We start from the raw sequence: 26,099 nt of genomic DNA on the forward strand, positions 1-26,099 counted from the left end.
GGTAAATATCTGGAAAATTTCCGGAACGACTTTACCGGTATATTCAAAAAAGCGGTGTTCACACAGGCGAGGACGTTACGGAATTTTCCCGAAAAGAGCATTCACACATCCATTCCAAAATACCGGTAAATTCTGACATCATCAACCAGAAATGAGCTTTAAACGGCTGCGCTTGTATTTGTAAACATTTGCCTAAATTACAAACTCTGTGGATGATCAATATTGTGAGCAACTTTCGCAGGATCACTTTCGCATGTCGAGATGTTAATGATATGTGCGTGTGCAGGCGCTCACAGGCACACGCAAAGCTTGAAGGTAAACAAACAACGGCTTATCATAAGCATCTTATCGATAATTATTAACACAGTTGGCATTAAGAAGAACAAATAAACGTGATCAGACTAATTTCTAGCAGCTGAATGTGTCTGGGAAAATATTCAAAGGCTTTTATTCTCACAAACTACGCGGACGTGAATGCGTCTGACTGTTCTGATTGGCTAAAGCAGATGTCTCACGTCAGCACGTTCTAGACGTGCACGCGCACTTTCCGGCAATCTTCCTTCTGTGTTCACACAGCGCAGCATTCCGGCAAATTACCGGTAATGTTACAACTTCTCTCTCCGGGAAATAGCCAGAACGAATTTACCGGTATTTTCAAAAAGGACCTGTTCACACATACAACCTTTCCGGAAAATCGCCGGCAATTTTCCGGAAAGGTGTGTATGTGTGAAAGGGGCTAATGACGCAGCTGCCTGTATTTCTGCCTCTCTTGCTCTTTTCGACCAATAGCGTTACTCAATATGGACTTTAACTCTAATAAATATGAAAGGATTTTATTTGGATGGGTTTTCAAGGCCTGTGATTTAGGATTGTCATGATACTGGAATTGGGTCGCAATCGGTACTGAAATTTTTAAAACGTCCATTTCTTGCTAACATTTAAGCGCGGTTTAGCGCATTCCCAAACAGTGCTGATTGGCCAGGGTGTTCACATGCTCAACAGAAATGATGGTTATTGGCCATGAAGGTCATCAGCTCACCGAACTCACTGCTGTTTACGGAGTGTAATTTCGTATGATTTTTTGCAGATGTACTACTCTACAAATGCTTCCAACCGATATAAGATTAGGAATTATTTCCAAATCGGCTCATCTTATGAAATATTCATATTGCAATACATAAATCGCAGTAAAAACTCAATATAGCAATGTCAGTATTTTCAATATCGTGCAGCCCTATTGCATATATAATTTCTGAATGCATGCGAGAGTCAGACCTGTGCCTCTGAATGGGCCATTTCCTTCTCCTCCTTCTCCAAGCATAACACAGCGTACACGTCCTTCTCCAGCTTCTCAATCAGATCCCGAAACTTCAGGATCACCTCTGAGAGAACATGCAAAAGCGCATTTCAATGCCAGAATTAGAAGATCACTTTAATGCATCATGCATAGATGCGCAATCCCAGAATGCACTGAGATTAGTGGAACAAAACTATTAAAATAGTTTGTATTTTTAATAACTAAGATGGCAGAATAAAATGATATATAATGCATTTGATGTAGTGAATGGAAAAACTAATAAAACAATTAAGTTTAATTGTAGTCAAATTATTAGGGGTGTCAAAATGAATTGTTTCTTCGGTGCACCGCGATGCTGACGCGGACAATTCGGTATCGGTTAAGTAATAATCATAACCGGTTATTATGTACTGACGTCATTTATCTCCTATGCGCTCTGTCGCGAGGGAGGTGAGCGTGAGTATTTACAACACTCAGCCAACGCTCCATAGGCACTAAGTGCGCTGTACATTCAGGGGGGCGCCAGAAATGAGCGCGGTTCAGTTGGTTTTGTTTTCGATATTCCTGACACACATTCAGTTATAGACGGCAATAACTCAAAAACCTCTTATCCTAAAAAGATCTAAAGTGTGTTTCCTACAAAAAGACAAAGCTGGTTATATTTCACAGCTGTCTTTCTTTTTTTTTCGCTCGACATTACGAGCACTGCTTCGTTTAAACCCTCGCAATATGTGTTTAGCCGGTAGAGCTCGCGCTGAGAGGAGCTCTCAGTAAGGGACCGTCGGAAAACTGCTTCATTTTTTGTTTAGTTTTTCTGCTCTGCTCAGCGCGAGCTCTCCCTGTTGTGAAGGCTTGAGTGTATGTGTGTGTGTGTGTGTGTGTGTGAGTGTTGGTGTGTGTTTGTTTGTTGCTGTCTATGTTTGTGTACGTGTTTGAATGAGAGACAGTGTGTTGCTGTGTGTCTGTGTGTTTATACAGACAGTTTGTTATAGCCTCCCCCCTAAAATATAACACTGTATATGGAAAGCATCGTCAATGCACCGTGATGCACCGGGATATCGAATTGAATCGATGGCATGATAATCGTAACCGAACCAAACCGTGAGACCAGTATAGGTTCACACCATCAACAAATTACTGAAAAGTTAAAGCTAGAGCTATTACTGAAGCTACACAGAAAGAAAAATACAGATGCAAAATGCAAATAAATAAAAGACGAGTTACAAAATAAAATTCCAACTGTAAACCTAAAAGTGAAACCAAATAAAATATGAATAAATACTGTAATCATCAATAAATTACACTACAAAATGACAAAGACTGACATCAAATGAATTATTTAAAGATATCATGGGTGGTTTAACAAAATAAGTATGTTACAAAATATTTTATTAATATTTTTAATTGTGAAAAAAGCATAGTTACAACGTTGATTATAATTTAGTCTATAAATAAATCAGTTTGAAAGATTCATAAAAAAAAACACCACAAAATGGATCTGCACCATAACTGAGCAGGATTAATTCAACAGAAGATGCGTTTACCTTGAGGAATGACCCGAGCTTTGACGGGGAATTTGGCTTTTTTAACAATCTCCTTCAGCATCTTCCTCTCGGTTTCTCCCACCAGAGACACAGAGCGGCCCACTTTCCCTGCACGAGCCGTTCGGCCCACTCTGTGCACGTAATGCTTCACTGTGTTGGGCATCGTGAAGTTTATCACCTGCAAACACAAATACACTTGGATGAGACACATCAGAGAAAAAAAGAGAAAAAAAATTAAATCATGCAATCATTGATGCATGCAAAATAAAAGTGTGTTTATCTAAGGTTTCTGTGTAAATTATATGCAAATAATTTACATATTTTTATGCTAAAATAAACAAAAATAATACACACATTTACTTTTGCATTTTACTGTGCATGTGTGTGCAATTATATATATATATACACACACACACACACATACACAGACATACACATATTACACACATATATTATGCAAATAAAACCTTTTTTAATCCATGTGCAAAATAAAAGTATTTGCTGCATATAAAATGTATATATAAATACACTCATGCATCTATATATTTGAGAATTGTAATTTTAAATAAAATTTACACAATACAAATTAAATAATCATGTAAATATGTGTGCATTTTACTATGTGTGCATATATATATATACACACACATAATACACAGTAAACACAAATTATACATACGTTTCTTTTTGATGTGAATAATGTAACACAAAATAAAAGTTTGTATTTATATAATGATTTTATGCACTGTGCATAAACACACATACAGTACATACGTTCACACATACATACATTTAAGATTTTTTTTTATTCTGTAATGAAATATTTACACCACACAAATTATATATATAAACAAACATAAATATACAAATGTTTTTGCTTTTTATTATGTATGTGTGCATTTCTACATACATAATACACAATATGAATATTGTGTTGTGAAATCACAATATTTTTGATGGAATTAATGCACATGCGAAATAAGTTTGTTTATAAGTTTTTGCACTGAGCATAAATATTATGTATATATAAATACATGTGTGTGTGTGTGTGTATACATTTTACTATGTATGTGTGTGCATTTATATTTACATAATGCACAAAAAACTAAATATGTTTTAGTATTTTAAAGTTTGTTCAAACTGTGCATATATATCATATATATATATTATAATTACAAACATAAATACAATAAGTAAAATATATAAATACACTTATGCATGAACATATGAGGAAAATATTTTCAAATATTCAGAAAACACAAATTCCAAACACACACACACACACACACACACACACACACACACACACACACACACACACACACACACAAATATATGTGAAAATATTTCAGCATTTTACCATGCATGCGTGTACATTTATTCTATACCACGTGTGTAACTATATACACACGCACGCGTGCAATTTTATATTTGAAAATCATTTTGAATAAAATATTTACACAATACAAATGTTAAATAAATATCTATGCATTTTACTCCGTACATTGACATGTTCATAATACACAGTATATTTGAAGAGTTCAGGTGCAAAAACCTCCAAGTGCCGTCAGAAATTTTCACATTTTTCTCAGCCTCCTTTGTTTATATTGAGATATTTCACTTTGAAGAACAGGAAAAGGACTTTTACTTTGCCATAAAAGTGATATAACTGAACATACAAACAGAAGCCTGATGAAAATGCTCATTTTAGAGGAAAGTTTCAGATGGCTTTTAGGTGTTTTTGCATCTGAACTCTTCATATGAACTTTTATTTTTGGATGTGATTAATCATTTGACAGCACTAATGAAAGGTGAAGGCCAAAGAGCTTTCATCTAAAAGGCCTGACTCTGTTTCTCTATATAACGTTTATTTTATTGACTTGTGCAGGAATACAGTAACACTGATATCATGTAGAAACTAAACTCACAGTTTTGACTCCCTCTATATCCAGACCTCTGGCAGCAACATCTGTGGCCACTAAAATATCGATCTGCTCATCCTTGAAGCGCCTGAAACACAATGAGGAAGCGTTCAGTGTTTCGTTAGACGTCATGCATTTGTGTTTATCTTTCCCGCAGCTCTTCTCAGCACCTCAGACTCTCCAATCTCTGCGTTTGCGACAGGTTTCCGTGAAGCTCTCCGACCTTCAGTCCCATCAGCCCCAGCAGGATGTGCATGCGATGAGCCTGTTTCTTAGTCTGCGTAAAGAGCATCACGTGATCCTGGAAGGTTCTGGTGAGGAGAGCTGCGGAGGGAGGACAGAGGCTGGATTTAATGCACATGATGGAGAACAAAAATCCAATCCAAAACTACACAGCATTTTATTATTCATATACACATTAAATGCCTAATTTTTGGACGTTGCATGTATCACTCATGAATATGTAATTTCAGAATGCACAGCAATCTGTGTTGGTATAAAGAAATAAACTATTAAATAGCAAAACAATTAAATATACATTTAAAATAGACTAAATTAAATTAATATTGCATGCATTTTTTATTTTACCATCTTATTTTATTGTATCCTTACATCCAGTATCTTAATTTTATTTAGATTTATTCACTTTTTATTGCCTTCTTATCAGAGTTGTATAAAGTACTAGAGACCCAGACTTAAGTAAAAGTACAAGTGCTCTATCAAATGTGACTTGAGTAGAAGCAGAAGTGCTCTTTAAGCACCATATTTAAGTGGAAGTAATAAAGTAATCAACATTTTTAGTACTCAAGTCTTGCAAATAGTTTATTTCGAAATGTACAACTCAAGTACTGAAAGCAAAAGTACAAGTATTGTGCAATGTAGTTATTAAAGAAAGCAGTCAAAAGACGTCATATTGTTCTGTTTATTGAAATATCTTTTTTAGTTGCACGTGATTGAGCAGAATGAAAAGAAACATGGCTTATGATACTGTTTTTCTCTCATGCTTGAACCACAGATCTGACAGATAACGGTTTTAACACACACCTTTCAAAGTTGTGTGTCACAGAAACACTCCGTAATCCACTCAAAACGCTATTGAAACCCATTTTCAGATGGCAGATTACCGGTTGTAAACGGAAGTTCTAAGCATTCTACCGGAAAACGCTGGTCACTATGGCGCCCTCCATGCAGTAGCCAAGAAAAAGGTCTATAATTGTAGGAGTAGGGGTGTGAATTTACACTGGTCTCACAGTTTGGTTCGGTTATGCCCCATTCCCCCTTTTGAATGGGTGACGTCAGGCGTTGACGAACTGCATTGTGGATCCATCGGCGACGCTTCAGAGGCGTTGCTCGCTGCAGAAGTTGGGACTTGCTCAACTTTAAGCGCCGACTGAAGCGTCAGCCAATCAGATCACTGTATGCAAATACACCTGCTAAACAGTGGCCTATTGCTGACTGAATGTCATTGGCTGACGCTGCTATGACGATCGCTTCAGCCCCAACTTCAGACACGCCTTCAGTCAAGCATTGGCGCTGAAGCCCCGTGTGAATGGGGCTTTATGATTATCATGCCATCGATTCGGTTCAATTCGATATCTTGGTGCATTAAAGATGTCTTCCATACATAATTAGATTTTTTCTTCACAACAAGAATTTTTTTTATTAAAATATACAAATATATTAATTTATATATTGTTTGTAATACAATTTTGTCCTTTAACACAGATCTATGAACTGTACATTTAATTTGACCTGCTCAAAGGAAACACTCTTTCTGATTGTATCAAACAAAACTCCAACACACGCACAGAAGACAGCGTGAGCATTTATAGCAAATAAACTCATGTAAATATGATCCCGCTTGCTTTTTGAGTGCTGACAGACGAGGTCTTACACCCCTATGATTGGTTATTGTCTTCACCTGCTCAACAGAAAGGGCTGTGATCGGCTTTTGAAATGAAAGCGCTGTTCAGCGATGGCGGGAAAAACAGTCGCGGTTCCAGTCTATACACACATAATACACGGTTATTACAGGTCATCCATAATAGACACACTTTTTGAACAAATTTTCAATATGACTCGGGAACTACGAGTCCTCACAAGGAGTGATTCGTTCATCCGCGCGTGCGCACATTTGTGCAGGTAGTATCGTTAATTTCAAGTCTTCATCACATTGGCAGAAGCCAATCATATGCGTTTAGAGCCGGAAAAAGAATTGATCCGCTCACCTCTCGAGTCCACGGGTTTGAGTCATTCTGTCACGTGATGAGCGAACAGTCATGGCTCCTATCGGCTCAGACTGTGCATTGATTAAGATTATATGTGACTGTCAGTGTAACGTGAATGAACCCCTGACATTTGAAGACATGAAGAGGTGAGCGACAACAATACCTTCATAGACAGAAGAGCAGGTAAACATTGAATTATTATATTCTACTTATGACTTATTTGTCGTGCAGTCAACCTTTTGGGCTAGTTGTAGATGTGTTTGGAAGCAATTCGTGACATTTTAATAATATTTTGGCAAATTGAACCAAATGAACGAAATTACTCGAAAAAAGATTCGTTCATCTTGATGAACGAGACTCAAAGATCTGAGTCAGTAAAAAGATCGGGACTTCCCATCACTACACCCCAGGCTCGCTCGTGTCAGGATCCACAAGTATCACTTTAACAGCCGAGAGGAGAGGAAAAGTCACCTCACAAACAGGCCAGCGGTTCAAATGTCCAAAGTGTGAGAGAGAGAGAGAGACAGGGAGGTAAAGATGGAGTTTTACAGTATTTCCCAGTAGTAGTGAAATAGCGGCTCGTGTGCTGTGCGGCCTTCATTGTAGTAAGAGTGTTATTTACTCGCCCTCGCCTCCTTCGCCATAGTATCCTACTGCGACATTGCGAATAGGAGATAAATTATGTCAGTTTGTAATAACCGGTTATGATCTATTACTGAACCGATATCAATAATTTTGACACCCCTAGTAACGAGTAACGATGCAGCACATAAAAAATCTATCAGAGTAAAAGTATTAAACTCATCGAAAATATGAGCTGAAGTAAAAGTGGAAGTAGGAGAAATAAACAATACTCAAGTAGAGCACAGATACTGCCTTTTAGTACTTAAGTACAGTAGTGAAGTAATTGTACTTCGTTACTATACATCTCTGCTTCTTAATATCTTAATAAAAAATAAATAACTAATTAAAATACTCATAAGACTTATATTCAAAATTGAAAAAAATATTAATCAACATCATATAAATCATACTAAAATAATACTCACAATTTTTTATGATTAATTGTGGATATTTGAACATGGTGTAAAATAAATGTGCATATTTTCTGTGTGATTATGCATTTTTTAAATTATTAATATTAAGATTATGCATAAAAAAATGTAAATATACGTTTCAAATCGACAAATTTAATTGAAAACAATAACTATATATTTCACTTTAGCCTTTTTTGTATTATTTTTATTTTATTGTCCTATTTTTATTCCAGCCACGACCCTTTCTGATATCTTATGAATTTAAAATAAATAAAATAAAAATAAATAAACTGGATAAAAATATGAAAGAAATTATGTACAAAAATAAAACAATAAATCTCTAACATTACATTTATATTGAAAATTAAAATAAAATGTCATATAAAATATGAATCAACATTAACCAGCCTACACTAATAATATATATAGGTTATAGTACTATAGTATTAGTATAATCACTATATATATAATATTAAATGTAGATATCTGAATGTGATGTAAAATAAATGTGCATATTTTGTGCAAATTCTACTAGAAATCAATGTCAAGTGACTTGGATTCAGAGTTTCTGGTCATTAAAAGCACTTGCATTCACAAATCTATACGAATGCAATTAAATTAGAAGAACTTATGTAGACAGCAGACTATCAAGAGCACTCACTAGTGCACTTTACCTGCAACAATTGCCTCTCGGTCTCCTTCTTTATTTGGTCTGATCCTCACAAACTCTTGTCTGAGATACGGCGCCACGTCTGTGTTACTGTTCACGAAGATCCTCACCGGCTGTTTAAGAGACACGGATGCCAGATCCTTCACCTGATGAGACATTTTTAAAACACACCAATGCAGATCAGTCCTGCTAACATTCAGAAACAAAAACAGTGTCATGTGGCACATAACCAATGTGATGACAACCCTTTTTAGTGCACTCACCTCCTCACTCATGGTGGCTGAGAACAGCATGGTCTGTCTCTGATAGGCACACATCCGGATGATCTCCTTCATCTGCTCCTCGAAGTACTCGTCCAGCATCCTGACACACAACGCACACAGGAGTAAACAACCAGACATACTTTAGTAAATCTGGGTGTTTAAGGAAGTTTCCAGTCACCTGTCAGCCTCGTCCAGGATGAGGATCTCGATCTGACTGAGCTCGAATGATGGCGTGTTGTGCAGATGGTCGATCAGCCGTCCTGGTGTGGCGATCAGGACGTCCGGTCCTGCTCTTAGAGCTGCTTCCTGAGACTTCAGATCCAGACCACCTGATAGAGACCACAAAACACAACACAACACTCATGACTACATTCATAACACACTGCATCTAATGCTGGATCATATTCCCAATACAGACGTCATATTTATTTAAATGCAATGGACAGTAGAACAGCCACTATCACAAGATGAAACTAGTTACAGGTTAACTGTCTAATCTGCAATTGCCTCTTTGAATATCACACTAACTAACTGTACAAAAAAAATAAATAAATAAATTAAAAAAAATAAAACTACTAACACTTCCCTTCTTAGACTATACAGACCTGAAACTTGCCTTTAGTACTTATTCATTGTTGCTCTTATAGTTGTGTAAATTGCTTCCTTGTCCTCATTTGTAAGTCGCTTTGGATAAAAGCGTCTGCTAAATGACTAAATGTAAATGTAAACTAGTTAAGCTCTGGGGCTATTTGGGGTAATTCCGCCTGAATTTGGCCTTCCAAATTAAAAAGCTTCCCATACCCACATGCAGTGGTGTAAATACAAAAGTTTGGTATCATTTGAAAGGAAACCCTTTGAAATTACATAAATAATATATATATATATATATATATATATATATATATATATATATATATATATATATATATATAAACTGAAGTTTGGAAATGTGCATATCAGTATTGGAGAGTTGCAGCACCCTGGAAACAATTTTATTTCTTTCCAGCAGGTGTCAGCAAACACAGGAAAAATGAACTTTTTCTTTATAATAATTTTTGTGAAAATAATTCTGTTCCAACTGCAAGGAAGAAAAATGCTATTTTTTTTTATTTATTTCCGCCTACCTATTTTTGAAGTCTCCCCATACCCTCAAACAGTATATTTAATGCAATATCTCAATGTCAATTTACAGAAAACCCTTTGAAATTACAAAAAGAACTGCTGAAAGTGATAAATATTATTATATATGTCGTCTGTCCTATGATGAACCACCTCAACACAAACCGCTTTTAGTTTTTTTTTTGTTCTAAAGCCTGATTTAGAAAGTGTATAACCCAGGCCCTGTATGCTCCATCAAACTGCAGACTGTTTTGATTGTTACCAGCATTTGTCAGGAGACACTAGAAAAAAGAATTTTGTTTTTATCATGTAGTATGCAATAATTATGTTAGTTCAACCGAAGGGTGGGAAATCAGTGACTCTGTGACTTTTACACATTCTGTTTTGGACAACCCTCTTCCTGTTTGTCATGCAATATCTCAGTCACTGATTGGCTGATCAAGGCTCGCAATACATCAGCGTAAAGCTGAGAATCTCACCTTTCCAGTGATGTGTAATACATCTGGAATATCACTACCCTAATTTGTTGCATTTGGCACTTACAAGACACAGCAGGGGTTTACTGATGCACACTTCCTCAGAAAACACTGAAAATAAACTCATTTTGCAGAGGACAACCTAAGGTAAAAGATGGTGTAGCTTGTTGGGCTATCTGTGCTAGCTCCGGCAGCTCACGGAGCAAATGATCAATAATTTCTCTTGTATGTTTACAAAAAACAAGTTTATACTTTGATTCATTCGAAGACTGTTATATATGTGATTGTAAATCAATAAAAATAACGATGGATCCTTATTATTGGGAATGAGAGCTTTCATTTTATGTATTACTTGCCATTGTGTGTCTAATATTAGCGATGTGGAAAAATATGCATACTGAACAATGTACATAATTGGGGGATATAGAGATATACATCGAGTGTAAATTAAGTGTAAATAACTTTGTTACAGTACAACAAATATCAAAGTGACGTGTATCAGTTGAAAATAGACATTCTAAGCTTTCACCCAGTAGGTCATATGGTGTTATTGATGCAGACAGACCTCTTAAACCTATAGTTATTCTCCCGATGATGTCATTTTGTCCCCGGTGCCGGGCACGCAAAGTTTAAGTGGTTAAAGTACTATTAAAAGCCCATACTATTACAAAAATTTGCGACTTTAACAAATACTAAAAGTAGTTTTAGTTTATTAAAAAAAAATAGTTATGCACATATATATTAGGGCTGCACGATATTGGAAAAATCCGACATTGAAATATTTTGTGTTTCTGCAATATATTTCACAATATAAATACAACATCCCCACATGAATTGAAGAGCTCCATTTGAAAACAATTTAACCATTTTCAATTGATTGGCATTATTTTGTTGAGGAACAAATCATGCATAAAATAATGTAATAAACAAATTCCAAGCACAGCTAAGTGTCATAGAGCTAATCTAAAAGTGAAATGAACAGTGCTCAAGTCATATTGTATTCAGGTACAGAAACTGAAATCAAGCATTAAACAACACTGCAAAGACTTTGCCGCTTGAATAGTTCAATGAAATGATTTTCTATTTAAGTTATAAATGGTAAAATTGCTCATGACTGAATGATTTAAACTCTTTTAGCACTTAAAAACCTGTTCAAATGATCAACTTTTACTCCATTATGGTTAAACTCTGCAGTAACTCCAGAATCGTAGTATAATTTTAACTGTGGCTAATCCTAAACAATATAATCCCAGCTCAACATTCAGATCCTGTGATGTGACTATTGCAGATGTGCACATTGCAATATTGATGCTGAAATGATATACTGTGCGACATACATACACATATATATATATATATATATATATATATATATATATATTAGGGATGTAATGGTATCATAATTTCATGGTACGGTAATACCTCGGTTTAATTTAATTTACAGGAAAAACAAAACTAATGAAAATACTCCAAAAAAGTGCCAAAAGTGTTAATGACATACAAATTAGCCATCTATCTGTAAGCTTTGAAACAGGAACTTCAATTTTTCAATTTTAATAACAAAAAATGATTAAACCACGTTAAAAAAAATAATAAAGTTTCAATTTAGTATTGTTGAAAACTCATCACATTCAACATTTAATCACTCACTCACTAAGATAGAGATGGGTTTTAAGGAAAATTATCATATAAATATAATCTGGTAAAAGCTGGGATCTCTGGGCATTTACAATGTCCCCTGCAACAGAAAAAAACCCTCTCATTTGGGACTAAAATTTTTTACTCATATTTTCTGAGACAGAGATATGACTTGGCCCAGGTTGACAGCAGTGGGTAACGTTGTGCATTGTCTTTCCACCACTTGAGAGGACAAGCCATGAGTGAGATAGAGGTCTCTTTGCGGTACAAGTCAATGTCTGCATCAATCTAACAAGTGTGCTGTGTTCTGCAGTCCCCATGACTGTTTTTAGTCGTATTCATCTCAAAAACATAGCAAGAATCAGATGCTTTGTTTCTAGTGAAGATTTAGAGAAACTTGTTGATGCTTTTATCAGCAGCAGGGTGGATTACTGTAATGGACTCCTCACTGGTCTTCCTAAAAAGACAGACAGTTGCAGCTCATCCAGAACGCTGCAGCCAGAATTCTGACCAGAACCAGAAAATCAGAGCACATCACACCTGTCCTCAGGTCTTTACACTGGCTGCCAGTTCCATTCAGAATAGATTTTAAAGTATTATTACTGGTCTATAAATCACTAAATGGCCTAGGACGTAAATACATCACAGATATGCTCACTGAATACAAACCTAACAGATCACTCAGATCATTGGGATCATATAAACTAGAAGTTCCAAGAGTTCAGTCAAAGCAGGGTGAATCGGCTTTTAGCCACTATGCTCCTCGCTGCTGGAATCAGCTTCCAGAAATGATCAGATGTGCTCCAACATTAGGCACATTCAAATCAAGACTGAAAACACATCTGTTTAGCTGTGCCTTTACTGAATGAGCACTGTGCTGCGTCCGACAGATCGCACTATCATGTTTTTCTCTTCTTCTTCATTCTTTTATATCACATTTTACCTGTTTTTATGCTTTGTTTTGTTTTTACGCATTTTTATTATTTGTTTATATTTTTATTTTACTTGTTTCTTTTATTCTTGTTTATGAAAAGCACTTTGAATTGCCATTGTGTATGAAATGTGCTATATAAATAAACTTGCCTTGCCTATTCCCCGACTTATATTTCACCACAGTCTGGCAGTGCCTGCATACTGTTTTTTTCTTTGTCTGTCACCTTTTCTCCTTTTTTGTATCTTTTTAAAAAGAAACCGAAATGCTTCCACACACCCGATTTAAAACCCGCTTTAGGTTCGATCATTTCCAGCTCTTTTTCTTCCCCGCTACTAGCAGCACACTCCATTTCCGCATTACTGGATCTGTAGCGACAACAGACCGCAAAGGATGATGGCCACGCCTAGGCTGATGGGAATTGTAGTTCCCGCTACCTCCGGTTCGCTTCATTCGCCTGAGCAAATTTTCTCAGAAGACCTAGTTTTTAATCGAGTCATGCAACTATGGTTATATTAAAAAAATTGCTATTGCGGTATGACGATATTTACAATACCGTTACATCCCTAATATATATATATATATATATATATATATATATATATATATATATATATATATATATATATATATATATTAGATAAACTTTAAACAAGCATTTTCACCCAACTTAAGCTGAATGAAAGTTACTAAAACACAAATAATTGTACCTCCAAAATCAATTATTTCAAGAACCATCAACAATGAAAGTGGCAAAAGCATGTGACAAATGTATGAAACCCTTAAAAGAGTTAAATTAAAATATGGTTATTAAAATATACAGGGTTCATACACATCTTTACTACTAAAATTCCATGACTTTTCCAAGACTTTGACGAAAATTTTCATGGCCTAATGTTTGATGTACGTTTGGTAAATAATAAGAAAACCAATACATGTTTAAATTTATTACAGCATATAATAAGACACACAACAATCCATTTAGTTTAAATTTATTTTTATATCCATGTATAATTTATTTAGATGATGCTTCCACAGCAGTATTAATGTGGGAGCATGTTTTTGGCCAAGGGCTTAAAAGAAGTAAAGACAACAAGCCTATATTCAAGTAAACGGGTTTATTTTTTTGACTAATTTCCATGACCTTTCCAAAACTTTGTGGGTTTTATCAGTTTTTCCAAAACTTTTCCAGGCCTGGAAAATGCCATGTCTAAATTCCATGTCTTCTGCAGGTTTTCCATGACCGTATGAACCCTGAATATATAATAATAAGCTAAAAACTAGGTGGCCATGAAATCTAAATGAATTATTAATTTTGTTTTTATTAAAAGATGGTTCATTGTTGAATTAATGCAAAGTAAAGTCTCTTACCGACTGCCAGGCATGTGCTGATGGTGGTGAACTGGGCCAGCTGACGGGCCACTGTGTGAACTTGGATACCCAGCTCTCTGGTGGGCACCAGAACCAGCACACGCGTGACTTGAGTCTCCCGCGGCTTATAGATCAGACGCTCCAAAACCGGCAACATAAAGGCCGCTGTCTTTCCTGAGAAACACACACACAGAGCATCCAAACACGTCACACACTGTAGATTCATGAGTAAAGTCCCCAGTTACTTCTAAACCAAGACTGACGATATAACAGGGTATCTGCAGGTTATTAAGAGTTACATTTAACCCTTGTGTACCGTTCAAATTGACTCCCCTTTCGTTATGTTGGTGGCTGTTTTTGCCCCATTGACTTCCATTATATTAACATTTTTTGATTGCAAAGCCATGACAGCATATAATCCTGCATTCTTGATTGTTGCTGGTTTTCCCTGTCGATGATTGATTTATTGATTATGGCCAAATGCAAAGTGTCTAAGGCAGTGTGTCAGTGCGATTGACACAACGTGAGGTCTAATTAAATTAATGTGGTTAAATGAACAAGCCAGAAGCAGGAGCTCACCGGTGCCGGTCGCAGCACATGCGCAGATATCTTTACCCAGAAGACCCACCGGAACACAGGCTTTCTGGATGGGAGTGGGCTGCTTGAAACCCATAGTAGAGATGGCCTGAATAAACACACACACAGAAGACCAGAAGAAAGATTTGCATCAGAACTGCATTCAGCTGCTGCTGTCAAATACTCTACATTTCTTCTGCTCTAGCCACATATTATTAAAGGGTCACGAAACACCAAAACACATTTTATGAGCTGTTGACAGTCGTATATGTGTCCCACACTGCTAAAAACACTATTAGGACACCTATATTTCACTAAAAAGTGTAAATTGGTTGTTTTTGCGTTATTTCAAGCAAATTTGTACTTCCGGTTTAAAACGAATTTTTGAAGCTGCGTCACGGTCATGACATAATAGCGTGTATTCCAGCGTGCAGACTGGACGTCTGTACCAGAGTGGGTCTTATTACGTCTTACAGTGTGCTGCATTAATGCATGAGTAAGGCTTGGTTCAAACCAATCAGAGCGCTCTATTGTGCAACTTCATTAATATTCATTACTGTCACAGTGTTTAGATGTCAGAGACGCCACGTTGTGTTGGCAAAACAAGCGTGAAGTGTTGCTTTTATAGTTTGCTGCAGTTAAGTTTTGTTTTCATTTTCTCTCTGTGAGAGCTCATCTGGATCACGTGTGGATTAACAGTGCACACGACGCTCGACAACAATAACTTACGTGTCTAAGGAGGAACATTGTTTACCTGAGAGCTGTTCTCATCTGCAAACGCTGAGATCCGGATTCACTTGTAGTCTCCTCTTAATAAAGACGCGGCTCTAGTTGCTGGTGATTGTCCTGTCTCTACAGATTTGGTAAGTGAGCGAGCAGTGCTCTTTGTTTATTCAGTTTGTTCGTATCGAACTAACTATTGCACCGAGTGTAAACATGTTAGCACCACAACCAAACTTTAACCTTGTGTAGGGTTTTCACCGCATTTAGTGACCGGAATAACACACGCGGCTTTCTGACGCTACCTGCCGTGTGCATCTAAGTTTCCGGGAAATGCTGAGTTTTTTTCTCTCATTCGCCGTGCGGTATCAAACATTGCATGAAAAGTACACGCTTAGAGCAGCTCCTCGAATCAAATATCTCGTTTGTTGCGAGAGGCATGAATGAATTCCCTGAATGAAAGAGCCAAACTGCAGTTAAAGTCCACCATTTAATAATTTGGCAAATAATTCGACTACAGATGTCCATGTAAACACAGTGTCCATGTAATGTCCATGTATACATTCCCACACCATCCCAGTTCCTCCGACACTCCCCCTAAACAGAGCTGGACACGCCCAGCTGGACACGCCCACGCAGTTTTCTGACTTTTTCCAAAGTAGAGGTGTGAAAACACCCTGCTGAAACGAGGGGGTTTCATGGCCCTTTAAAGGAGACCCATTATGCCACTTTTTACAAGATGCAAAACAAGTCTATGATCCCCCAAAACTGTGTGTGTGAAGTTTCAGCTCAAAATAACACAAATAATATCTTCTAACTCTCTGAAACTGACCCTTTTAGGCTTTGAATTTAATGGAGTTTAGGTGACTGTCACTTTAAATGCAAATGAGATTGTGCACTTTTTAAAAAAAATGGCGGAGCTACAAATGCCTGTGTCAGCATAGTGGCAGATTCGAAAACTAAACTTGATGTTCTATGCTAATGAGGGAGAGATGGTCACTAGTGGGCGGGGCTTTGCCCCTCTTATGACACGTACAAAGGCAGAATGTCAATCAAAGTGTTTCTGCAGACTGATTTCATCAAGTCTGATTATAAACAATAAAACTAATACAATTTTGACCATTAGAGGCTGGATATATTGACAGACCTTCTGACACACAACTGTGCTTAAACCCCTTATAAAACTGATTGTTGGCTGATAGGTCCCCTTTAAAACACATTTATACAGTGGCCTAGCTCTGAAAGCCACTCACTTAGATTTGATTTTTTTTATTCGATAAATAATTGATCAACAAAAAATGCAATGACATTAGAATGCAAGAAAAATTAGCTCCAAAAGAATCTTGCAGCAAAAATATGTGAAGTGTAAACTAAACTAAAGTAATAATATTTCAACTAAATAAAAGTACAATTTAGAACAATGGCTGAAGAAAAGATTAGATTTTCCTCTGAATTTTTGGTATTGGACAAAATTACTAAAATCCTTATGTTATTTGGAAAGTAGCACATTAAAACAACAAAATGTATGCTGACTGTCTCAAACTGTAAACTCTTCTTCACTGATTTTTTTTTTTATGATTCCCTGATTTCAAATTAAGACATTTCGACTGCTGAAAAAAATACTTAATGCAATATGCTCGAGTTAAATGCACTTAATTGTTGTTGTAATTCCCTTCTACTGACCTTATTCTAAAATGCGGAAGTGCGCCTGTTTTTCGCGATTGTCTTAGAACTTCCGATTCAGTCGCCCATGGGAGAAATGACTAGGAATAATAAACGGCAAAAAACGGTCAAACTACTTGCTCTACAAACAAATGTTTGCATGACTATACAGACCAAGTAGAGTAATATAATAAGGAAATATCAGTTTGGAACATTATACAGAGAAACGAGCAGTTTTTAATGTCTAAAAATGAATAGAAGTGAATGAGACCAATAGTCTCGTGCCAAAAAGATTCAAATGGCAGCGCCTGCTTGTCAGCAAAGAATAAGGTGATTACTGTTTTATTTTTAACTCTGTATTCCCCCCAGGGACGCCCATGCATATTTTAACAAGACAATGCAAAACCACATTTAACACACATTACAAAGTAGTGGCTGCTGAAGAAGAGGATGCTGGGGACTGGCCTGCCTGCAGTCCCGACCTGTCTCCAATAGAGAATGTGTGGTGCATTTTGAAGTGCAAAATGCAACAATGAAGACCGCGTACTGTTGCCCACCTTAAGACTTGTTTGCAGGAAGAATGGGACAAAATTACACATGAAACACTTCATCACTTGGTGTCTTCAGTCCCTAAATGTCTGTTAAGTAGGGTTGGGCATCTAAGCTATAATGCCGATCCGATACGCATCTCGATACAAAGAATACGATCCGATATATTAGCGATACATTTGTGACATATTGCGATGCGACACGATACGATTCACACCCATATCACGATACGATGCGATAATTCAGCACTAACTAATTAGATCAAGTTTATGAGATGATGTGAAAGAGGATGCTGTGCCATTGAATGAGTTTGATTATTTATTAACCAAGCAAAACCAAGACTTTTTTTACAAACTGGCTTTTCTCTCAGAGCCAGAGTGTCAGTTTACAGTAGAGGGCCATTTTAGAACATATAGCACATATTATTTAAGTATTTTCAAGATAAACAGAATGTATAAGTGCAATATATATTAAAATATATATATTTGCACTCTTTCAACATAAAGGTTTAGCATTGCACAACAAGAATTGTGATTTAACTTTTCAACTATGAAAACAAGTTTTACAAAGATATATTTTGCCACTGAATATTCAAAACTTAAGGTGGTGAACTAGCAGTGTTATGCTGCTTTGAAACATCACTGTCACTGTAAACAACAGGCTTATAAAAATATAACAAACCAGCAATCTTCTTGCTGTGAGGTGGTCAAACTACCCACTGTGCCACCGTGACGCCCATTATTTTTATTATTATTATTATTAATATTATTATTATTATAATTAAATAAAAATTAACAGAAGGAGGTGTTCAAAACCTGTGTTCAAAAAGATGAACAGGGCCGGCACGTCCATAGAGGCGACCTAGGCGGCCGCCTAGGGCGGAAGTATAGAGAGGGCGGCGTCCGCAACACCCCCTTTACCACCCGCATCCTCAGTTATGTCCGCGACACCTCCATCAGCGCCCGCTTGTCCTCAGTTATATCCGCGCATAGGGTGGCAGAATAGAGGTCCGCGATACCCACGTCCTCAGTTATATCCGCGCATAGGGCGGAAGAATAGAGGTCCGCGACACACGCGCGTCCCCAGTTATATCCGCGCATAGGGCGGCAGAACAGAGGTCCGCGACTCCGGCGCGTCCTCAGTTATATCCGCGCATAGGGCGGCAGAATAGAGGTCCACTGGAAGATGGAGCTTTCACAACAACACAGTGGCGCCGCTTCAAGTGAGATTTCAGATCTCGCGGCACATTTTGCAAATTGCATCTGTCCTGTCATGTCGTCCATCCTTAAATCCATAATGTTGCCATACTTTAGATTTAAAACTCAGTGGGGAATAAAATGTTTGTTTTGCTTCTCGCGCTTTCTGAGGGCGCACCACTAGCTTCATCCGCACACCTGATACAGTTGTAGTGTAAGTGTACACATCCGCAAATCCGTTGCTAAGGCTTACTTTAAGTAGGTCGATTAAATTATGCGCCAAAAACAGGTTGACAACACTTGTTAATAAATAAAAAATACATTCTATATTAAAAATATAAGCTGTATCGTGGAAAAACCGATGCATCTCGCAAAAACCGATGCATCTCGATTTGCTTCCAAAATTTCATTCATCCTCTGCTGCTCTACCGATGCACTCGCATCGTGCACGCGCATGACCGCGTATCGATACATATCGGTTAATCTTCCCATCCCTACTGTTAAGTGTTGTGAAAATAATGGCAACATTACAAAGTGCTAAATGCTGTACTGTCACAACTCTTTTGAAATGTGTTGCAAGAGCCAAAATAGGAATCAAACAACGAATATTACGAGAAACACATCAAATAATGCTTGTTATATTGTCTATAATAAAATACAAGTCAAATATTACTGAGAAATCACTTCTTTTGCTTTGCGTTTTCCATACTGTCCCAACTTTATCTGATTTGGGGTTGTAATAGAGCAGGAGAAATGAGAAAAATGAATCAATTTAAAAAGACTCTTGAAGCTTCATCACAAACGCTGATGTTTAATGATGTCTAATTGATAATGAATGCAGTCAGGCTCACCTTCAGCAAAGGTCTGGACAGATTCATGTCCTGGAAGGTGAGATTCTCATCATACTGAGACGCGTCTTCAAAAAAGCCTTCAGTCTGGAGAAGATGAAGACGTTAAAACACTGAGAAAACCATCAGAACATCACAAGCAGAGAGAATTATAATGGAAAACTCAGTTTACATCTCAAGAGGACTCTCATACTCACGGTGTCTGCCATTTTCCTCTTTCCTTTCTTCTGCTTTTCTCTTAAAGTGTCTGGAAGAAACAATATAAATATCAAAACTGTTTATACAAGGCAACAATAAAGTGCTTCAGTCACACTTTACAATACGGTTTAATTCACTCATTCATTTTCTTTTCTGCTTAGTCTCTTTATTATTCTGGGATCACCACAGCGGAATGAACTGTCAACTTATATAGCATATGTTTTACACAGTGGATGCCCTTTCAGCTGCAACCCATCACAGGGAAACACCCATACACACTCATTCACACACATACACTACGGCAAATTTAGCTTTTGTCAATTCCCCTATAGCGCATGTGTTTGGACTGTGGGGGAAACCGGAGCACCCGGAGGAAACCCACACCAACACGGGGAGAACATGCAAACTCCACACAGAAATGCCAACTATGAGGTTTAATTGATTCATATATTTACTAACATGAACTAACTATGAACAATACCTGTAGGGCATTTATTAATCATAATTCACTATTTACTAATGCATTATTAACATACAAAGTCATGCTCGTTAGCATTAGCTATGGCACTGTAAGTTAACATGAACCAACAGCTGTATTTTCATTAACGAACATGAACAAATACTATAGTGAATGTATTGTCCATTGCTTGTTCATGTTAGTGAATGAACTAACTAGGGATGCACCGAAATGAAATTCTTGGCCGAAGCCGAATAATAATGAATTGCTTGGCCGAAGGCCGAATACTGTGTTTTGCATTTTTTTCCATTTAGTTTGCCAATTTTTTCACCATTACAATAATTAAATAGTAAAAACTATCTTTTTACTATTTTGTGTTGCTTTTAAGAGAAATAAATCAAATAACAAAAATACAATTTCAAAAATAACACTGAACATTTTTTAAACATTCCAGCAGATAATATACAAACAAAGCACAATATAACTTAAAATAAATAAATTAGTAAAATAAAATAAAAATTAATTGGCCATCTTTGAAGCCCCCCTTCTTGAATAGCCTATGTTAGGCCTATAACTGACTGCTGAAAGAATGTAACTATGTCTACAACAACAAATGTGCATTGAATGGGGCAAAAAAATGTGGATGACAACAAATGAATAACTGTCCAAGACATAAGCCTACTTAGCCTACTTCTTCAGGAAAAGTGGCAGGTTCTTCTTTATAAAAAGTAGCTTCTCTGCTGTCTCGCATGAAAGTCGGTTCCTCTTCTCATCGATGACATGAGATGCAGCACTAAACAGTCTCTCGCTGTCGGCTGTCGGTGCGCGGCTCATCTGTAGTACGAGCCCGTTTACTCCCTGCGCTGTTTTCATCTCCTGCGCTGTGCATCACCTGACCGTCTCCAATACCTAGCGGCTTTCCCAAGTCCAACTCGGCCTGGATCATTTCTCGTGTGCGCAGCTTTTTTCCCATATCCAAATAATGATCTTTTATATCGCGGATCAAGCACAGTCGCGATGAAGTACAGGTGTTCTGAGTCCGCCTGACTAAATCGTGCCCTGACAGCTTCTAAGAGCCAACTTTTAGCTGTTTTCACCCCGTGGTCTGTGTCAGCCTCTTTGTTTAAAAGACGCTTTAGTGCTGCAAGTAAATGTATGATGTATGCCAGAGATGAGCTTATCTCTATTGTTATCTGCTCAAAGGGGGCGAGAAGACAGAGAACTTTCCTCTGGACAATTCAGCAGAACAGTGTCTGCAAACGGCCGTTTTTGCCTCTTTCTCTTACACTTTAAAGCGCTTCCACACTGCTGACATGTTTGCTGCATAAAGCGCGCGCCTCTCACTCTACGCAGGTTACTATTTGATCACATCATTAAAAGCGTCATTGTTCGGCAAAATTTATTCGGCCTTTTTACTTATTCGGCCGAACACCGAAATGGCTTTTTTGACTATTTTCGGCCGAATAAGTTCGGTTGCCGAATATTCGGTGCATCCCTAGAATTAACTAACATAAACTAATACAACCTTATTTAGTGTTACCAATGTTTCATACTTTCATTAGCAGATCTACTGCACAAACCTGCTTTTTTGAGCACCTCTTCATCAGCTGATGAGAACTCATCCTCATCATCATCATCATCATCACCTCCACCTGATACTTCATCTGCATCATTGTCATCCGCATCATTATCCTCCTCCTCCTCCTCATCATCCTCCTCCTCCTCCTCCTCCTCCTCTTGGTCATCATGTTTTTTAGAGGCTGAAGTTTCTGTTTTCTTGTTTTCCTTTTGAGATTTCTCCTTAAGACACATTTAAACATAATTTGTTTTTAATAACAGATTTACTCTTATTAAAGGAATGCTTGAGTTCAATTCTGAATATTTTACACCCTCTAGCTACTCTGGCTTTTAGCAACATTTATCAATTTATTTACATATATATTGAAAGCATGTTACCCTTTCTGAATAGTACACTTTATTAGGTACACATTACTAGTGCCGGGTTGGACCCACTTTTGCATTCAGAACTGCCTAAATCCTTCATGGCATAGATTTAACACGCTACTGGAAATATTCCTCAGAGATTTTGCTCGATATTGACACGATATTATCACACAGTTGCTGCAGATTTGTCGGCTGCACATCCATGATGCCAATCTCCCGTTCCACCACATCTAAAAGGTGTTCTATTGGATTGAGCTCTGGTGACTGTGGAGGCCATTTGAGTGCAGTGAACTCATTGTCATGTTCAAGAAACCAGTCTGAGATGATTCACGTTTTATGACATGGTGTGTTATCCTGCTGGAAGAAGCCGTCAGAAGATGGAGACACTGTGCTCATAAAGGGATGGACATGGTCAGCAGCAATACTCAGGTAGGCTGTGGCGCTGATGCTCATTTACTACTAATGTGCCCAAAGTGTGCCAAGAAAATCTCCCCCACACCATTACACCACCACCACCAGCCTGAACCGTTGACACAAGGCAGGATGATCCATGCTTTCATGTTGCTGATGCCAAGTTCTGACCCGACCATCCGAATGTGTCAGCAGAAATGGAGACTCATCAGAGCAGGCAACGTTTCTCCAATCTTCTATTGTCCAGTTTTGGTGAGTCTGTGTGAATTGTAGCCTCAGTTTCCTGTTCTTAGCTGACAGGAGCGGCACCCGGTGTGCTCTTCTGCTGCTGTAGCCCATCCGCCTCAAGGTTGGACGTGTTGTGTGTTCAGAGATGCTCTTCTGCAGAGCTCGGTTGTAACGAGTGCTTATTTGAGTTACTGTTGCCTTTCTATCAGCTGGAACCAGTCTGGCCATTCTCCTCTGACATCAACAAGGCATTTGCGCCCACAGAACTGCCGCTCACTGGATATTTCCTCTCATTCAGACCATTCTCCGTGAACCCTAGAGATGGCTGTGCGTGAAAATCCCAGTAGATCAGCAGTTTCTGAAATACTCAGAGCAGTCCATCTGGCGCCAACAACCATGCCACATTCAAAGTCACTTAAATCCGCTTTCTTCCTCATTCTGATGCTCAGTTTGAACAGCAGCAGATCGTCTTGACCTTGTCTACATGCCTAAATGCATTGAGTTGCTGCCATGTGATTGGCTGATTAGAAATTTGCTTTCACAAGCAGTTAGACAGGTGTACCTAATAAAGTGGCTGGTGAGTGTATGTACAGTTCAGCCTGAAACTATTCATATACTATTCCTAAATTCCGACATAGTTACTTTTATTAAACCAGCTTTTATTTGACCAGAAATCACAGGTTTCTCCCAAAAGCTAATAAGATGATGTACAAAATCGAGGAAAAAATGTGTACATTTATTTTATCCATTAAAATGACTTTAATTTATTATTAGGCTTTTTATAATTTGAAAAGCTGAACTACTTTTAAAGTGTCATTATTTTTTGAATAAAATATCCAATGCATTATTATTTTTCTTGTTCACTTAACAACTATCATAAGAATAATTGTTGATGTGCTTTAGATCAGTGGTTCTCAAACTGTGGTACGTGTACCACTAGTGGTACGTGGGCTTCCTTCTAGTGGTACATGGAGGAATGAAAAATGTCATGTACATGCTACATATAATTCAAAATTTATTAAAAATGAAGTATATAATATGCCATATATTATATATAGCCTATATTTCTGAGGTAATCTGCCAGGTTTTTTAACTGTGCAGAGTTGTAGCTGCTTTACTGGGCCAACTACGCTACTGTATTTCAATGCTGCTCATTTTGGTGGTTCTTGGAGAGACAATTTTTTTCTAAGGTGGTACTTGATGATAAAAGTTTGAGAACCACTGCTTTAGATAAAACATTAATTTGGTAAAAAAAAAAAAAAAAAAGTCTTTGAAAGAGATCTGGAGCACAATTTTTGCACCAGTTTTTTTTTTGGCATGCAATGAGCAGCAAATTTATTCAGTCATTTTTCTTATAGCTTTAAAATAAAGACTTTTGAAGATTTAATAAAACCTATTTATCCTATCCTTCATTAACTTACAGTTAGTTTCCAAACACAAGCAACTCTTTAAACAGATATTATAAAAATCCACACTTTTCTTTACCTCAACTTTACGCTTCTTCCGCACTTTCTCAATCTTCTCATCCAAGGTTGTGGGTGCTTTCTGTAAAAAGCAGATTTCAAAAAAATGACGCAGATTAGACCTGATATAGACATAACAGTGTGTTGAATGTGTGTGTGCTGTGCGAGAATCTGACAGACCCTCTTCTTCAGCTGCGCCATCACATCCGCCATGGCCCAGTCAGCGCTGTACAGGCCATCCCGCTCGCCAAAATCAAAGTCTGCATTGAAGTGTCCTGAGCCGCGGGCCTTCAGAGCCTGCTTCTCTTTACTCTTCAACACGATGGGCTGATCCTAAACGCACACAAAATACACAACAACTGCTCTTAATGCATTTATAAATCCATGTATGTGTATGTATAGTCACCCAATATCATGGTATTACTATAACATGAGGGTCAAACAGCTATCAGAAAGTGGTATGATCATAAGACCATATAATATTTCAATAATACATGAAGCTATTCCACTTTTTACAACATAAACTGACCCTAAAATGACTTGTTATTACCATAGTATGTTGATTAATACATCCAGATACCATAGCATTACAATTACACTCACCCAATATCATGGTATTACTATAACATGAGGCTCAAACACCAATATTACCCTGGTATATCACAAAATAGCATCGTTTTAGCAAGACGCACATGTATAAAGCACTGTATTACTACAGTATATATGCAGATAATCGACTATTGAAGTACAAAACATAAGTATTATGGACAGAAGGCGCAGTTTTACCGTGGTACATGTCTAAGAAAACACTATTAAGTAGTTTCTGACAGTATGTAAAGAGTAGTTGAACTCACAGCTTCATCATCAGATCCTGAATCCGGCTCTTCTGGGACCTCTTCATCATCATCAATAGTTCTGATCAGATCCATGTCTGAAAACGACTGCGCTGAGGCGCCTTAACAAACTTTACAGGCTGGTTAAAGTTATGATACAGTTGATAGTGTGCAGAGTCTATATCTTTACCTACATGTGTATGTATAAAAAACAAATCTGATCGTACAGTTTAATAAACCACAAACATTGACACACTATCGGTGCTGCATGTTCGTAAACACACGTGTGTCGCTGAAAAAGCAGAAGTGCGTCACTCTCACGCGCCTCGTGGTTGATAGTTGCGTTAGTGACGCCTACAGGTGGGGAGGACGAAAATCGTAAAATCGGATGTTTCATAAAATGTATAACGATAATGAAAATTATATTTAATCTATGTAATTTGCTAAGAAGGCTGGTCTAAATAAATAAATAAAGATATTAAAATCCATAAACACAAAGAAAGAATACTGATTTCTGT

At 37.4% G+C, this 26,099-nt stretch overlaps 2 protein-coding genes across 2 annotated transcripts in view; one reads left to right on the forward strand and one right to left on the reverse strand.

The window, feature by feature from the left end:
• Positions 1-25,867, reverse strand: part of ddx27 (DEAD (Asp-Glu-Ala-Asp) box polypeptide 27) — a 40,240-nt gene extending 14,373 nt beyond the window's left edge. The window contains 15 exon segments of the mRNA NM_001002869.1: positions 1,276-1,382; positions 2,842-3,019; positions 4,770-4,851; positions 4,934-5,087; positions 8,703-8,844; positions 8,962-9,061; positions 9,140-9,290; positions 14,497-14,670; positions 15,076-15,181; positions 20,051-20,134; positions 20,245-20,294; positions 22,283-22,502; positions 24,771-24,830; positions 24,929-25,081; positions 25,603-25,867. Coding sequence (NP_001002869.1) covers positions 1,276-1,382; positions 2,842-3,019; positions 4,770-4,851; positions 4,934-5,087; positions 8,703-8,844; positions 8,962-9,061; positions 9,140-9,290; positions 14,497-14,670; positions 15,076-15,181; positions 20,051-20,134; positions 20,245-20,294; positions 22,283-22,502; positions 24,771-24,830; positions 24,929-25,081; positions 25,603-25,677 — 1,836 coding nt within the window. The 5' untranslated portion in view covers positions 25,678-25,867.
• Positions 1-26,099, forward strand: part of LOC141386375 (uncharacterized) — a 506,139-nt gene that overhangs the window by 426,673 nt on the left and 53,367 nt on the right. The window lies entirely within an intron of this gene.

Source organism: Danio rerio, chromosome 6, assembly GCF_049306965.1.
Source record: "Danio rerio strain Tuebingen ecotype United States chromosome 6, GRCz12tu, whole genome shotgun sequence".
Lineage (NCBI taxonomy): Eukaryota > Metazoa > Chordata > Actinopteri > Cypriniformes > Danionidae > Danio > Danio rerio.